The sequence below is a fragment of the Panthera uncia genome, chromosome X (genome assembly GCF_023721935.1).
Source record: "Panthera uncia isolate 11264 chromosome X, Puncia_PCG_1.0, whole genome shotgun sequence".
Classification (NCBI taxonomy): domain Eukaryota; kingdom Metazoa; phylum Chordata; class Mammalia; order Carnivora; family Felidae; genus Panthera; species Panthera uncia.
Window position 1 is genome coordinate 7339969 of NC_064817.1, and position 18177 is coordinate 7358145.

The 18177-nt window shown below is 45.8% G+C and overlaps 1 protein-coding gene across 7 annotated transcripts in view; it reads right to left on the reverse strand.

Moving 5' to 3' along the window:
- The window catches only part of ARHGAP6 (Rho GTPase activating protein 6), a 449480-nt gene that overhangs the window by 21150 nt on the left and 410153 nt on the right, over nucleotides 1–18177 (reverse strand). For all 7 annotated transcript variants that reach the window (XM_049643417.1, XM_049643421.1, XM_049643420.1 and 4 more), the window contains 3 exons: nucleotides 16716–16866; nucleotides 15531–15679; nucleotides 9138–9317 (listed from right to left, as the gene is read on the reverse strand). In XM_049643417.1, the coding sequence (XP_049499374.1) occupies nucleotides 9138–9317; nucleotides 15531–15679; nucleotides 16716–16866 (480 nt within the window). The remainder of the gene's footprint in view (nucleotides 1–9137; nucleotides 9318–15530; nucleotides 15680–16715; nucleotides 16867–18177) is intronic.

Consider the following 18177-nt stretch of genomic DNA (forward strand, 5'->3'; position numbering starts at 1 on the left):
CAACAGCCTTCATGCATATCCTTCGGGGTACTGCAAGCATCACAATATTAATTCTTTGAGAGTGTATGGTGTGTCTAATGATAAATTATTAACTTGGATATGCTATTAGAATAGGTTACGGGGAGCATCATTATTGAAAGCATAACTTTCCATAACATTCTGTTAAATCATTCTGTAATGCAGAGTTTTCACTCGTTCAACCAGGCTTGGTTCCCAACCAATTATAATCACTGAGGTTTATTTTGCGTAGCACGCATGACTTTTACTTGGTAACAAATGCAAATAGAAAGCGTCAGTGTTATAAATCTATCTATAGTTTCTTTTTAAAAGACCCCCAATGCCATTTTGGCTCGGGGACAGTATTTGCAAGTAAGTAAAAAGATATCATTTAAAAATGTGGATCCACGTATTGTAGGAAGGATAGGGAAAATTCTCCTATGTATTATGTAAGACTGACTACCCTGTACATGAGCCATTATTTTAATTCATTTATTTATATCCCATCTTGTTACAAAATGATATAAAGCAGCTTTAAAAATTCATTTGATAATGCCACATTTGTTTGTTTGTCATTAAGGAATGGTACAGAAAATTGGGGCCAGTGGGAAAATGAGGACAGAGAATTGGAAAGGATGCCTGGCACGGACTTTTAATATTCGTACAACAGCCTCTGGTGCTGTTTTCTCAATAATCCCTCCAATCTTTGCCCCTATTTGTGTATTTAATTTGCTATTATTTAATGAAACTGTCAAACTACTGGCTCAGTTCAGTTGGATGAGCATTCATTTTCGGTGAAGTTCCATACTTAAGAGAGAAACAAAAGTTGAGGGAACGAACGGACAGGAAACAGGAGCTTACGTAAGTCAGAAATATCCAGACAGGCCATTCCTAGTTGCGCTCCATTGCAGGAATCGGGACGTTGTCAAAAGAATTTCTGAGTGAGATTCGATAGCCCCTGAGGTCCCGTTTTTATAAGCTTCATTGCTTATTATCAATTAGTGTAAAACTTGGATACATCCATGATCTTCTTTCGGATTCTGTTCTTGCATCTCAAAGTCCAGGCATATCCTATGTGTCCCATTTGCCTTTATGGAAGTGTGTGAGGATCAGAAAGGCTGACGGATTTGAAAGCACCCTACCAATCGCCAAGAGGCTTAGAATAAAAGATTCTATTCGAAACAGACAAAATAATTAATAAACTAAACACTTAGAAGAAAAAAATAAAAGCGGATAACATGGAGATGGCCTCTATTTGTTCTGCGACTTTTTTCTAGGCTAACAGGCATCCATCTCTGCCTCTTTTCCTGTCCACTCACAGAGAAGCATCACTCTCTTCTCCTCTGCTTAACACTTGGGTGGGTGACCAAGTGGTGGGATTTCCTCTTGATAGGTCTCTACTCCTGAACCCCACCCCCCACCCTGAACTGTTAGAGTTAAAGTTTGTGACCAGTTGGCCGCTCATCTGCAATCGTCTTGAAGCCAACTCCACGTAGCTTCTCCCTTCTGGTTCCTTCTCTTCCGCCAGACCTCAAGACATCATTAGAAGGTAAGTTGCCTGAAGGCAGGGGTGGTCGGACTTGTCTGCCCAGAAGTGATACAGGCTCCCAGGGTTGTAATTCTCTTTCAGCTAGCCCCTTTCTCGGAGAGGGCGAGCACATGCCTGCCAATCCTAGCCAAGGTACCCCAAGTGGGGGTCTTGAAACATCTCTTTTCATCACGGGATGTGATGATGGCTGTGAGAGACACTGGAAATAACTGCGTCTTCTTTTTCCTCTTTGCTGCCTGCTCTTTTTTCTCCTGAAGCGCCTATCTGCACACCCATGACCGTTCACCTACTTACTCAAGTCAGTATTACGCTCTTCCAGAACACCAGCTCGGGTGGTGTTTTCTACCCAATGGATGCTCAAAAAACGTTGTCGGAATGGCTACAAATAATAAGCAAAAGAACCCAGAATTATTGGTCTTTATGGTATACACTTGTTCTGTTAGCTTTGTATGGACGCTTCTCTCTGCTTATAAGAGAGTACCAATGTCACGTTCTAGCAAAATACCCTTGCTATTAATTTCTAGAGTTGGCAAATAAACTTCCGTTCCCAACTGAGGATCGTGAGAAATTTTCTGACACGTATGCAAACTACTGTTCCCAGTCATATAAAAATGAGGGGTGCCCGGCTGGCTCAGTCAGTAGAGCATGCAACTCTTGATTTCCGGGTCATGAGTTCGAGACCCACGCTGGGCATAGAGATAACTTTAAAAAATGAAAAATGAAATGTATGACTCCATATTCAAACACATTTTATCTTTTTTCTTCTGGGATTCTGTATACAGCCAAACGGAAACTAAGGAGGAGGATTGCGAAGAACACATTAGTTTTTAAAATCAACCAGTTCTGCACATGTGAATGAAGAAACAAAACCCAGCCCCAGTGGCTTCTTCACTTACAATGTATTGTTTCACATCAAAATCTCTACTGGGTTTTAGTCAACTATTCAGTAAGTTTAGATATATTCCAAGGGTACCATTTATGGTTGTGTTTATCCGGAGACTCAACTCCTTAGCTTTTCATGTGTTCCTTCAGAGCAGAATGCTATTTCAAAAATCAAAAGAACTTTGGACTCTCCTGCTTCAGCGGAAAAATGTAAACAGTGCACATATGAAGGGATAAAACTGTCACGATCAAAATCTACCCGATCAAATTAAAAATGAAACCTTGAACGACTGCCTAGGGCATAACTGCCATGGTGTAGTTTATTCTATAAACCACAGAGAGGGGAAAATGGTTCAAGTTCTCTCCATTTACTAAGTCACTACAACAAACCATTAGAGGCTTCTCGAAGAGCAATTCCCAGGACACAGCCCTATCGTACTTGCCTCTGGGTGTTCCAAACCAATATCCGTCCCTTTGCGCTGGACCACGAAGGATGCTTTGGCATTTAAAACTGCAACACTTTCCAGCAAAAGTAAATATCACTGGAAGTCATGGTGACATTTTTTTAAGTTAACAAACACACTGAAAGCAATCACTTGAGCTGTTTATGGGAGCCAAAGCTCAAACGTGGGCAGGCCCAGCCTAGAACCTTCTGTGTCACTGCGGTGGAGGATGGATTCCTATTATGTAAGGGGCTCTGGGTGCATCTGGAGGGTCAGAATGCATTTAAGTTCAACACATTTTTCTTAAGTGCCCGATACATGCGTGTTTGGCAACTAGGGCATGTTACTGAACAAACAGAGTCGAGGAGCCCAGGACCCGTGGAGATGGGGAAGGTGGGGGGAGATGCCAGGAAGGATGACGAAGAAAAACCAGCAGTCCTTGCTCCACGGCCACAGGGTAAAGGCGGTGAAACCCACTAGGGCCTCCGCCCCTCCCTGCCTGTGTGTCGCCAGGGGTGCCTGCGTTCTGTCACTGTGGGCAGGGACCAGGTGAACAGGCTCCAGAAGGAATGGGAGCTGGCTCTCACAGCCACCTGCCGGCCTGGACATCCAGCGGGGCGGTGTTACGATTTGTCCAGAGGGATGAACGCTGTTAACAGCGCTCTGCTCCCCATTTTGAAACGGGCTAAAATTGCCTCTCTCTTCCTCCTCCAAATGGACTCCACATGCGAGACACCATATTAACGCACTTTGTCTTTGGGGGGGCTCATGCTGTAGAAATAATTCACTTAGCTGCCGCGTCACTTGGGCAAACTCTCTTGGCTTGCTCCTCACGACACGGTGCTGCTGAGGTACACAAAGACCGGCCTGAGCCCTGGGACATAAGCAGTGGTTATTTTAAAAAAAAAAGTGAAAAAAAACTAAACAGGGGTGCCTGGGTGGCTCAGTCGGTTAAGCGTCCAACTTCGGCTCAGGTCATGATCTCGTGGTTTGTGAGTTCGAGCCCCGCGTCGGGCTCTGTGCTGACGGCTCACAGCCTGGGGCCTGCTTCAGATTCTGTGTCTCCCTCTCTGTCTCTGCCTCTCCCCAGCTTGCACTCTATCTCTCAAAAAAAAACCAAAAAAACAAAAAACCCAAAACATTAAGAAAAAAAAAAGCAACAGTGGTTGTATGAAAAAGGAAATGGAAATCATATAGAATTCTCCAGATACGTTGGTAGGGGGTGGTTTCCCATTTGATGACCCGGATCACTGCTTGACTCCCTTGGACTTGGCACGCAAAAGCGGTTTTAAGAAAATGCAATTTGCATCGGGGAATGGAGAGAACACAAAGCGGGGCTTGGCCTCCGAGCCTGGAATCCTCGTGTCGGCCTGTGACCCTTGCTCCGGGTTTTTCTCAGTTGAAAATTCCCATGTGGCGGGGCTGGTCCCCAGCTCCGGCCGACGAAGCAGCGGGGTGGGAGTGCGCTGGCGTTCCCACGTCTCCGCGGCACGCTGGGCTCTTCACGGGCCTAGAAGGGGGTGCCGGCTCCACTTTCCCTCTCTCCAAAAAGGAGCCCGGGGAGGAATCAGTTAGTATCGGCCCTCAGAATGGGCTGACAGTTCTCTCCACTCTGCTCTGAAGCTCTTACTGATTCCAGGAGCAGCAATGACTTTTCTCTGGAGTTGCCAGCCTCGGTTATGTTATGTATGTCTGAGCAACGACTCTCAGAACGATGCACGCGCCAATGATTTAGTCGGGGAATGCTTTCTGCCTTACAGAGATACCACAGACTGTTTCTGGATATGCATGACCCTTCTCTTTTATTTCCAGTGTTCCCAGAGAGCATCATTTCACGTTATCCAGTTATTCAACTGTTGATGTGCGAAATACAGGGTCATAATTTAAAGGCGAGGGGATCTAAGGGGTATGGGCACTGAACCAGAAACAAACAAACAAACAAACAAACAACAGAAATGCGTATTTTTCTGGCAATATATTGTTGCACTTATTCAACCAATAATATGTTATTGGCCTTTTGGAGCGCCAGTGGACAAAAGAAATGAGACTCCCTGCCTTCAGAAAGTTTGCACGTTCTATCAGGTTTCAATAAGCACAATAAATGAGTAAGTTATACAGCGAGTTAACAGGTGACGGGTGCTAGGGACTCTATACATGTGGGAGCAGGTCATGCTTCTACAGAGCCGGCAGGGTGGGCTTTGCCACAGAGGCGACACCTTTAAAAGTGCTGTGATAGGGCAGCATCTTATCAATTTCATGTAAGAAGAGCAGTGATCTTTCTTTTTTGCGTGCCTAGTCTATGTCAGTTCTTGTCCCAAGCGTCTTAAAGTGTCATTTCTAATTCTCAAAATGATCCTATAAATTAGGTGACTTCATCTCGCTTTTGTACTACGGGAAAACGAAGGCTTAGTGACGTTGAGCACGGGCCCGAGATCCCACGGCAAATATACAGCCGAGCACGGATTTGAATTCTGGTAGCGCCTTCCCGAGCTCATGGTCTTTCCCGCCTCTTGGGGATTCCCTAAGATGTGGTTTCCCAAGGCGTGGTTCAGAGATGACCAGAACGGCCAGGAGGCGTTCATGAGAAAGTGCGGATTCCTGGGCCCCATCCCAGCGCTACCCCATCTGATTCTCTGGAGCGTGGCGCAGGAATCTGAAGGTTGGGCAAATTTCCTTGCCACCCTGCTGCACGCTCAAGTTTGAGAACGACTGTTACCATCTGCTGCCCTGAGTTTTGATAGCGTGCTCATGATGGCTGTTATCAGGACCTCTCTCCAGCTCTAGCATTTCCGAGCCAGCGTCCGAGAAGCAAACAACGGGTGTGCTAGCCCGTCCTAGCCAGACTCTGGAACCGTGCGTCAGCCTCTGGATCGAGGCGCTTGTTGTGTATGACGAGACAAAGCCAGGTTCTTCTCCGCCTTTTCTCATTAACTCACATACTGGCCATGTGGGAGAGGCAGTCCCAACATCAGAAAATGAAGGACATTACTAACACTCAGAACAAACCCTGGGTCCTCGCCAGGCCTCTGCGGGTCTCTCTAGCCCTTCTGTCCATTCTTCGAAGGAAGCGCTGCCTCCAGGCAGGTGCATTCTGCCTTCACGGACAAACTCGCAGCCACCTTTTCTGACAGGTCTTCCTGTCTAATGCCAACGGGGAACAAAGCCTTCCTTTCGGAGCTCGTAAATCCTTCTGAAAGCTGTGAAACGGCACAACGGCTAACACACTTCAACCATCAGGCTTCAGCCTTCCTTGTTTGGAGTTATTGTACTAATTCCGAAAGCTTCTTTGAAAACACAAAACAAAATGTGTCTGCCCACGCAGAGCAGCTGTGCCAACGCAGCCGTCGGCTTTGGTATAACCAACTAGATTCTGAAATGCCAAATATGCCAAGACAGCGTACAAAGTGATGGGATTCTTTTGTGCTTTGTAGAAACAAAAGAGACAAAATCAGTGTGAGGGCATAGAGCCACGTAGAGTTTAGAACTAGAAGGGAGCTTGGATCTTGTTCGTTCTAACCTCGTCCTTTGATAACTAAAGAGATGGAAATCTCAGAAGGTGACGTCACAAAGTTGATGTGTGGCAAAGACGGGGCTATAGCCAAGTTTTCTGACTCCAGAGTCGGTTTGCTTTTCAGGGGCCCTGGCCTGGGGTCTCTGGCCCACCTCTCCCCCTACCTCACAATTTTTTTTTCCCTCAATACACAATTCCCATCATCTAAGGAAATCAAGAATGCTTATAGTAATGGCTCACATACTCTGACAAAGGTGTCCTTAATTCCCCCACGTTTAAACCTTTTGATATGTATAAGGAGTAAAGATTAACAATATGGAAATCATATGTCCCAGAACTACCATGGAGTCACTCATTAATTCAACCACTATCGCTTGGGTTTCTACCATGTGTCAGGCACGGGGATAATGCTGTAAAGGAAGTAGATGGTAAAGGCCACAAATTCATCCCGTCATGGAGCTTGTGTTGTAGTGGGGAAACACGCAACAAACAAGAGAAATGAGTACAAACCCTGTGTTAGTAGTGATGAGTGTACATGGTGGGCGGGGGGAGGGGCTGTGTCGTAGACAAGGTGGCCAGGAAAGGCCTCACTGAGAAGTAAAGACCACAACTGGGGAGCACAAGTAGGAGCTACTACCCAAGAAGACTCTCAATATCAATCTCTACTGAGAACAGCAAGCGAAAAGCATGTTTGGAAAATGCTGGAAAAGGTGGAAGACTGTGTTCTTCCGCTGTTTGTAGTAGTCCGGGTGGCAGGAAATGGGAAGGAGGGGAATGACACAATGAAAATGGCGGCAACTGTGCTTTCAAGGAGGCCGAGACTGGCTGTGTTAGCATCCGACTGGATGAGAAATGCCTGATGGTTTGTGGTTTTATCTAAAGAACTTTGCTTAGAATATAGAATTTAGAGAACAGAATTAAGATTGGCAAGAGGTATTCTTTTGTTAAAAAAAAAAATCCAGAGAGCATGAAGTAATGCCAAGATGACTTGGCAAGATGATATGTGACTTAAAACTTGAAGAAAATGTTGAGAAGTTCAGATATTTGACTCATCCCAACATGTAATTAATTACGAGCATTTTGGCTGAAGTGTGAAACTTATATACAAGCAATGACTAATTCTACATTTTTTTGAGAGCTTATTGTGTGCAACACAGGGACGGCGCTTCAGAGAGTCAAAGATGAGGGAGAGCCCGCTCTGCCTCAGTGAACTTTTCATTGTATGTAAATCCCTTTTCTCTTCTTCCTGGGCACCCAGCAGGAATCCATTTCCCAGCTTCCCTTGCAGTTAAGTATGGCTTGCGTGATGGGATTTGAGTAGCCATGATGGATGGCCCTTCTGGGTTCTCCCATAAAATCCTAGGGGGTCGCAGGGTCTCAAGATGCAAGGAGCTAAAGTCCCTAAATTGTTAGCTGCAAGGCCGTCTGACAAACATCTGATTAAACTTTATGTCAACAAGGTATTTACGTCTGTTGTGCAAAAATACTGAGACTTGAGCCAGCTCATGTGGCCCGACTGATACAATTATTAATTAACGTTTGCACAGAATTTTACAGTCTGCAGAATGTTTTCACATATCAAATGATTCTGGGCACCACCCTGGGAAATAGGTCGTATTTTTATTTTTTTCCCACTTCACGGAAGCTGAAATCGATGCTTATTGAGCGCTGAGTTACTGGGTCACGATCACACAGGTAAGACACGGAGGGCAAAGATTCTAAAGCACCGGCTCTCAAATGTACAAAAAAATATATAATAATTGGTGTAAGACAAGCATGGAAGTAAATCTAATGCGAGGCATTTGATAAATGTAGATGAAATACTAAGGAGATTCAAAAGAGGGAACTAGCATACTCGGGAAGAAGCCACACGAGGCTCTAGCAGAATAGGTAAGATTTATGATGAGTGCTTGCAAGTTGACAGGACAAATGGGAGAGGAAACATGGAGAAAGTTCCTGTACATTCTGATATGCGATAGGAGTGGTGAACAGAAATAGAAGAGAGCTGGCATTTGTTCTAATGTTTCAAGGGAAGTGGGAGTGAGCGGGGTGGTGTTTTGAAGCAAAACAGGAACGGGTAATTCAATACAAATAAAAAAGAATATTTATTGAGTGCCTGCCAGATGGAGGGCCTTCCAAAAGTGCACAGAGGATACAGAGAGGAGATAACGAGGGCACAGCCCGTGTTTCAAATGCATTTATAAACTACTAAGGGAAATAGTCATAAATGACTGTAACACAATGTTGAGTAGGATAAACATCAATAAGAACAGTAATGGAGTTCACGGGACAGAGAAGTGACATGAGAAGGACACGGGAGAGAGAGGTGAGGCTTCGTGGAGCAGCTAGAATGTCAAAATGGACCTTGCAGGAGGTGCCATTGATGGAGACGGTCATGAATTACATGAATTCATGAGGGCCACACATAATTCCCCAAAGAAGGGTTTTATCAATACTTTGAGCAAGGACATTGCTACCTGAATAATTAAATGACTCCACATTGTGACCGTTGTTTAGGGGCCGACGAAATGAAATTTATAACGTGGGTAGGTTTGTTTAAACATGGAATCGCAAATTTCCAGTGGCATCACAGCTATGTGAATTTCTACGTCTGCTGAAACTGTCTGGTTGCCGACGAATTCAGGCAACGACCGGCACTCTAGAGCAGAACACGGTGTGCATGGGTCTCATTACGCCATTAAAGAGAATTAATAGGCCATTTACTGAGATGTCATGCAAAAGAAGAGCCACTTACCATGAACAGGGCTTCATAATTTTCAATCATCTTCTGTACCACAGCGATGATGGCTGTGCTCTCCTCAGCCCGGGCTGAACTCTGGACCGAGAATTCTTTGTCTGAGGATTTCTGCTTGTGCAGCAGGTTGGGTCCAAATATGGTGGCCAAGTTTAGAGATGTCATTTTGTTCCCAGTGACCTACAAGAGCGGGGAATACAAGGACTGATGTTATTTTTGCTTTTCAAACTGCTGGGTGGTTCGGTAATCGAAGGAACCTTTTCCCCTTTCTTTTCTGCAAGGACTGTATCATTTCTGGAAGAATCCATGAGGAGCACTGTCATTTTCCTTTTGCTTCGTATCTTGGATTGACTCTCATAGCTCCCTGTTCATTTCAATAGCATATTAGGCACAATTTTACGTCTCTAAGTTATTCGTTGTGAAACCGGCACTCTATAAAATGTCTACCCTGTCTGCTTTTAAAAACTACTGATGTCCGTCCATCCATCCATCTAACCAACCATCCATCCATCTATCCACCAGGCAGCCTTCCATCTATCCCTGCATCCATCCCTGCATCCATCCATTCATCATCTCTCTATTAAATCACCCACTAAGCACCTACCATAGGCTATACAGTTTTCATGGATTCTCACTATTTAAACAATTTTCAACAATGATGACACTACAGTCCTTATTTTAAAGAGTTCACTTTCTAGAGGGGAAACAGACATATCAGGCCCAAGTGGTGAGTACAAAGTATGAAGCTATCAGCTCTGGAGGCCCCCGGGACACTCCAAAGAGGTGGCAATATTTGCACAACACCATGAAGGAAGAAGCGGAGGGGCTGGGGCAAGGGACAACTCCACTGCAGGAAGAACGCTGGATGCGAAAACAGAAACACGTAAAACACATCGAGGCATGCCAGTGCGGCAAAGGGCGCTGCAGGAGAGGCAGGCAAGGCCATTGCCGCGAGTCCCCCGGGGGGCTAGACTGCCCTTGGGCGAGAACCACCGATCCAGCCACATGTTTATTTCTCTTGTTGATACGAGTTGAAAATCGAGCAATGCAGGGATACGTCCGGGAACCATGGCTGCTCAGCCTGGGAAGATGTGCCCAACCTTCGAGGGGCACCCGGGCACACAGAGCAGAATTCAAGAGTCCGGGTTCACAGCCACGAGAGAGACTCCTGGTCTGACCCTTGTCCTGGGGAGCCCCGAGCTTGCGGCTATCCGGCCCTGCCACCCCTGCGTGGCCCCGAGTGGCACACAGTGGGTGCTATTTTTGGAAGGGGAGCCTGTTTTCAGGTTTCCTGCCAAGTGAAATGCTTTTGAATGGTCAACACTGGGAATTTTCAAGGAAGTGCTCTTTGTGTAGGACGGTTCAACTATTTTGTCTCTGTTTTATTTCATTCATATAAACCCTGCCATGTTTTTTCCCTTTATTTTTCATTTCTCTTCCTGGAAGTTTATGGCTAAGGATAAACTGAAATAGGTGTCATTTTCAAATTCATCCCTTGAGAGCTCAGGCATCTCGAGGGCCTCCCCTCCCCTCCTCTTAAAGTCCTATCAGGGTTTTCCCTGATTTTTTTTTAACATTAACAAATAGAAGATTTTGTTTTCTTTTAAAAGAATGTTTAGTATAAGGACGATCCAGAACTCGGTTTCCGTTCCCTTCTTCTCCTGTTGCTATTCTGGGAATGCAATTCAATCCGTCTGTAAAATTGTACATAGATCCCAGCTGCAGACCATGCTGCTGGGGCTTGTTAACGCATTTTTGTTTTGTTTTGATCTGTCTTTGGTTTACTGCTTTTGAACCTGGAAAGGAGACTGTTCACAGACAGCCTTCACTCTTGTGCTCGTGTGTCAGCATCTACGTATCCATATGTCCAGGTCATAACCATGTGCGCTTGGGGGCAGTTCGCTAGTTAATGATTAGCCAGCCAATTAAAGGAACAATTTTATCTTTACCCAATAAGCATCCTAGATCATTTCTAAACAGAATATGACTCGCTCACATGTATTACAAGTTTGGCACGTACAGTCACCGGAGTAGGAACTTCCCACGGGCTGTTTCAACTCCTTTGCACTATAAGCTCATGAAGCAGCTGGGCTGTTGTCCTTTTTCGACAGGCAGGGAAGTGATGCCCGGAGCCCAGACCCGAGAAGCCACCCTGCATCTTTGTCCCGACCCTGCGCCTCCCACCCGTCACCCTTGCATGCTGGCCCCCGGCCCCTGTCACAGAATATGGGGCAATGGGAACACTAGCTTTAAAGGGTCGGGGGAGCTGGACTCAGGGTAGGGAGAGCGAGGCAGTGGGCCTGCTTCGGTTCCAAAGCCAACCTCCCATTTTGTAGAGGTATGCACCTCCTCAAAGATCACTAATGTCAGCTTTATGTTGGTGGCTCATGACTCCTTTTGTGCCTCGTAGACTCTTTGAAGAAACGAGGCCAGCCATGGACTCTCTCACCCAAACGGTGCATAGTTATACCACATTTTCCGTGCGATACCGGAGGGTTCCTGGACAACCTGGGAACCCACGGCTCACGAGGTCTCAGTTATGTTCCTGCAATATTCTTTCTAAAAGAAATGAAATCTTTCGTACATTTGGGAATTTCTCTTCTCCCCCAAGGAGCAAAGCAGATAGTAAACAAAATGGAATGAAACAAAGCAAACACTGATAGCTAAACACCCTGATTTGCTAAAATACCATTCTTTTCCCCAAGAAAAGCACTGACGGACGAGCCAACAATTTTCCCCAGGTCTGTCTTTTCAAAATCTGTAAGATCCTAGCAGTTAGGGATGCAGTAAATTTTAGGTGCCAGTTCGAAAGGAAATATTATGTTCATTTTATCGAGGAGAAAAAGGACCTCCCCCACCCAACTCTGTACGTTTCCCTCTTCCTCTGTTTTACAGAAACAAGTTCATGTGGCAAGGTGCTGGCTAGACCCTGTGTGAGCCTCCAAGCTTCTAGATGTGCTGGCCCCCCTTCTTCATGCTCCGAGCCATAACAACTACCCAACAAATAGATAACGCACCTAACCCAAACCACCAAACAGGGAAGGGGAAAAGTCGAAAACTGCTTTGTTTCTTGACGGTAGTTTACAGTTTGATTTTTGCCTCCCTCCACTGCGCTCGGCCTGTATTCTCTACCACCAAACATTAAGCCAACAACCTCTCTCTAGTTCCTCTCCGTCCGCTCCTACTTCGACCAGAGGGGTTTTTTGCTAATTCCCATCCCTGAGCGGAGCTGACATTCGATCCCTACACGCCCGCTGATGCGCGGTTTAAACTCAGTCTCCTCGGTGATGCCCCTCTTAACTTTTCTGGACCACACTCGCCACTTTTTCTCTGCAGCTCCGGAGTGAGTCCTCACTGCATTCCCTAATTCTCTCTTTGCCTTGTGTCCTTGCCTCCGCCACCTCCCAGAGGCCACAGCTTCCGAGGAAGAGTAATACGAAAATTCCTGAACAACAACACTCACTCGTTTAGAGGAACTCAGATAGGTGCGCAGGATGTACGCGATTCAAATGCCAAGGCCACTGTTACGTGGAGACATTTACAACGTGAACTGCTGGTTTCCATATTGCTATTTATACAAAAGCCTCCCCACTCGCTCTCTCCCTGACTCTAACCAATCTACAGCGTGGGTGATACTACCTTAGTGGAATCCTTCCAGAGATTCAGGGCTTAAAAGAATTAAGCACCTATTCCCTTACAAAGGCATTCAGCACTCTACAAACACAGCTCAATTTCCCCTCAAACCTCACCAGGACTTTCCCACTCTATGGCCTTTACTCGAATCTAAGATGGCTGCGTGGGCCACCTGTTTTCCCGCGACTTCGAACCAATTCACAGAAACAGCACTCTCCTCATATTTCCCCTGCTGCTTTAACGTTTGATTCCTAGCCCTTCGTTTTGATTCAAGGTTTAGGCCAAGGGTGTCCAGAAACCCTTGCGAACTCTTGACTCCCTGTACAACCTTGCTGTTACTGGGATATCTGCATATTCCTTAGAGTAAACCACTCTTCTCAACCGCTGTGCGGTGCCGGTCGAAGAAGTTTTATCCCCAAAGCTCAGAACTCAGGTTTAGGAAGGTTAATAGATTTCTCCAAGAACACATGGCCACTTAGTTATAAAAGCTACCGAGTGTTCTCAACCAGGGGTGACTTTTCCCCCCTCCCCCGGCCCCCACAGGATCCTTGGTAATGTCCAGAGATGCTTTCGGTTGGTCACACCTGGGGAATGGCGGGGAGCTGCTACCGACAACAGGTGGGCCGAGGCCAGAGATGCTACTAAGCATTCCAGAATTCACAGGGTAGCCCCTACAACAATTCCCTGCTCCCAAACATCAATCGCACGGGAGCTGGAAGACCTTGAACTAGACCCCCAGTGGAGGGTTTTTCCTAATTTCTGTTCTAGATTTCTGCTCTTAGTAAGCTAGACCACTTTGGGTTTGAGCCACCGCTGTAACTACTAGTCACTAGACCGCCCCGCCCCCTCTTCAATATGACAACTTTGCGTGAATTGGAAGAAGGAGCCCCTTCCTCAAGATATTTTCGTGCCACCTTCTGGGCTACTGTCTTACTAACTCTGCAAATCCGCAGCGACTGTGGGGTGCACGGTGCCCTCCCCCAGAGTTGTGAAATGCACAAGTAAGCAACGCGCACAACCGTAAGTGGAGCTCCCTGTGGGCCACGAGGTAAGTTACTTAGCCCCTCTAGGCCCCGGTTTCTACCTCTGAAACACGGAGGCAACTATATCTGTCTTGCGTAGGGGAGGATGCGCTGTAACGTATGGAGCCCCTGGAGCACAGCCAGCACGAGGTGGGAGATACATCAATGGAAACATGCTAAGTTTCATTGGGACCTGTCTAGGAGTATTTTCTACTTTCGGGCATAAGTAAGGGAGGCCTGTTCCGCCCTTGGACGGAGCGTCTGAAAATGAATTCTAAAAAACGCGAGAGTGACTTCAATTGGACTTTCTGCTTTCCTCGCTGCCTCCTTAATCACACAGACAGGGTCCTGCCTCTACCCAATGATTAGGCAGAGGAGTCGACGGTTTCTGTTACATCAGTAGCTGATAAAGGACGACACCCAGACGGGTAATATAACTACTTAACAATTATGAGAATTACAGCATATCCCCAGAAGAGCTGTGTCTGCTGAAATCAGGTGTCAGTGCCATATTATGAAGCCTAAAGTCAGCAGAGGGTTCACTAACTATCACTACTATAGAGATAAATGGCTAACTCAGGAAAGTTCCGTCCTTACGCCAACTGGAAGGTTGAAGATAAGAACTGCAAAACTGTCGTTCTGGATTAAAGTGAAAACATATATATGTTTTCATATATATATATATATATATATATATATATATATACACAACCATGATTTTTAGCAAAGAAATTTGACAAACAGAACAGAATCCATGATAGAGCTGAGTTCTGCTTAACAAGGATTGAAGAGAAAAGTTTCTGTGTTTAAATAAATTTGGAATGCCTTTGGCCTCTTCTCATCTGATTTGTAACGAGTGTCAGCGTAGTAAAGGGTCTGAGATCACCTGGGGAATCCAAGGTCAAGAAGTATGATGGCGTGGTATCCAAAAGGCAAACAGATCTCTTGGTAAGGTCAAGATTAAACAGGATGCTGGCTAAATGGTCACCTGAAATTGAAGCCGGCATCTCCTTTGCCCAAGGGTGAAACCAAAAAACACCTCGAAGCATATGAGTGTGACCAAAGAGAACCAGAGCCCAGGACTTCAAATGGGCAGAGGGTGGGGTCACACTAGGGCCTGAGTGGGGACCGGGCTCAACAAGAACATCCCGAAAGGGCCCACAGGACCGTGCAGTTCCTTCACCTGGTTTGGAAGCAGGACTGACCCTCCGTTGCATTGAGCTGGCCTGTCTTGGCGGGACAGTTTAAGGAGAGAAAGGATACCAGACTTGTAACTATCGGGCAGATGGGAGCTTGAGGGACAAACTGGAAGAATAATGTGGCCTCATATTTGGGCTTCAAGTGAAAGAAGCAGATCGAATTAATTACAAAGACAGCAATCGTCCCCCATCCCCATGACTCCATGTGGTTCATGATCCTAAGCCCCTCCGTAGCTCATTTGTTTGTCTTCTTCATACAAACGGAGATTCAAGGTCTTGAGCAAAGCACCGTCAGGGAAAATGACAGCCTCGTTTGGAAGCCGTCTTGAAACACAGGAGGTTAAGGGCCCGTGCGCTCTTAGGAACTGTCCCGCCGGAGAAAACACTAGTTCTCGTTCTACATGGACAGCTAGGGCGGGAAAGGGCAGGCGTCCTTTCCTCCAGGTGAAACACGTAACCGAACTGACACCCACTCTTCTGCAAGGGGACAAAGGACGAGTCCCAGCATGCAGGGCGGCGGCGGGGGGTGGGGTGCCTACCTCTTGCCCATCTTTGCTGACGTTGTCGTTGGCGTGCCTGGCCACCATGGAGAGGAACTGGAGGAGTCGGTGGAGCGTGTCACAGTTGCAGGGAGGTAGAAGGTAGATGAGAAGCTGCAAGGTACCCAGTTGTTCCTCCGGCTCCAACACTAAGCAAGGCAAAAGGAGGCATTCTAAGTCAGTTAAAGGGGGAGCTCCCACCATTGGGGCTCGGAGAAGAGGCCCCTCCTGACGGCTTTCCAAAAGGGATTAGCAAGGCAAGTCACATTCCACTCCACCCAATGGGAGCCCTGGCTTAGCAATTTAGCACGAGGTTCTATGAAGGCCGTAAAGATAAACCAGACCCAGGGAGCTGCAACATCGAGAGAAAGCATTCTAGTCCATGGTAGAAATATAACGTAATTTCGCTTACTTTCTTCTCCCTCCTTTCCCTGGCATTACCCATCATTTACTTTGGGGATCGCAGTCTCTCGTTTTCAGTAAATATTTACTAACGATGACTGGGAATCGGTGAACACTCGCCATGTTGAGTTTATAGCAGATGTGAGGCCCTTTTCCGTCGAGCAATGCACAAGGAATTGCCTTTTTGTTGGCAGTAACCAAGACACGGCACAATGAGTGTCTTCTCTCTCTTTTGTGATCCTATTTTAATGGTAGCGTTGGAGGAAGAAATGTATGGAGGCTGACACAGCTCTGGCCTGTCCCTCCTCCCTCTCTTCCTTTACGCCTCCACGGGATCTGCATCTACAGCCCCGGGGCAGCCATATTGAAAATTCCGGCACTGGACTATGCCATCCTGCTTTCCCTGGAATATCGCCTGCTGCCTTTTCTCACTCTGGGTTTCTGTGGCTCCCTCCTTCCTCCTACCAGTAATGCGAACTCATTTTTAGGCACAGACTCAACGGGAAATCTTGCTGTTACTTCAAAGCATCAATATATAGCACTCTCTACTGAGCTGGGGTCATTTGAAAGCATCCCAAATTCTTCTTTGTTCTATCACAACTTTCTTCTTGCTAACTGTCCCCAGGGGAAATCTCACAAAATTCCCCCAAATAGCCCACTCATTAGAGACCAATAAATAAGAACGAAAGGAGGTACTGGGAAACGCATGCACACGGTTTGATGAGTGAGTTGGACATCCCAGGACTCCCGGGACACATTCCTGGAAATGCGTGTATTACGCACAGAGAGTATTGATGAAGGCCGTGTACAGCTCCCTGGTGAGAAGGGGGTCCGGCATGTCCCTCAGGAACTCCTTCAACAGGGCAGCCACATCATGAACGCTGTGCTCTTCCTCCAGAGAGACATCGACCCCGCGGTCAAATTCCTCACGTAACTGGAAAAATAATGGTTCAAGTGGCAGCCTTATAACACCATACCTCAATGTTCAGTGTCCAGCAAAATAAAAAAAGAAAGTGCTGTGACATGCAGTATGTGGTATTAGGCTTACGCAGACACAGGAAAGGAGAAGAAAACATGTCACCTTGATCGACAAAGTCTATGCATCCAGTCATGAATATATAGATAGATAGATATACATACACATATACACATATATACGTATATACACATATACATACATACATGTACATATATGTATACATATACATATATACATATATACAATATATACATATATGCATAATACATAAATACATATACATAATGCATTAATAATAATAATAAAGAATATATATATATATATTTACATGCATTATTAAATAAAAGTATCTGTAGGTTTGAAGTTAATGATGCAGGCAGAAAAGCTTGATAACACCATCCAGAAGGTTGGGAGGAAGAGCTAAGGGGTTAGGTCAACAGTAAATGTGGGAGGGAGGAACGAACCGATTGCACAGCAGTTTTGTGTGTCAGCAATCCTACTAGGTTGGAATTTTGACATTTTACAGGAATACTCAACAAGAAAGCAAGGGTTTTTTTTTTCTTGCAAACAAAGAAATGAAAAAACCCTCATAAGCCGTTTGTGACTAAGGCTTGAAAGATGACAATTACTAAACAAAATGTGCCTTAGGGATGTCAGAGTAGCCTTATTAACAATTCCCAAAGGGATTTCCTGCCTTCATCATTATACTCGGTTTATTAGCATTTACAACAACAGGAAAACCCAATAGCGAGAGGAAGGGAGTCATAACCCTACACCCTACTTCCATGACCGACAGCCTAACTTCCCTTATGTACTGTTTCCTCCTGTGGAAACAATTATGTGAGTTCGTGAATCACCTCTATGCAGTGAGCTTCCCTAAGAATCTATTTGTTCAATCATTCATTCATCCGTTCAATTTCCCGTGTACCAGGCCTCGGTACAGGCTCTCAAAGCCCGGTAGGGAATAAAGAGGCAACGTCCTTTTCCACCCTCAGCTCTCAGACTGATACAGAGTCTGGCGATAAACTGGTAATCCCCCAAATGATTAATTAGCTCTTAATATTGTGACAACCGTTCTCAGTAAAAAGTGCAGGGCGCTAAGACGTGATGTTCAAAATAAAATGCGGAGTTAAGGCATATTTCACACTAGAATCCAAGTCTAAATAACCACAATTATATTGTTATTGGATAATCCTTAAATGAATCTCCCTGCAGAGGTTTTTCCCCTTTGATGGATCCAGATAGAACTGAGGAACCATTTCTGAC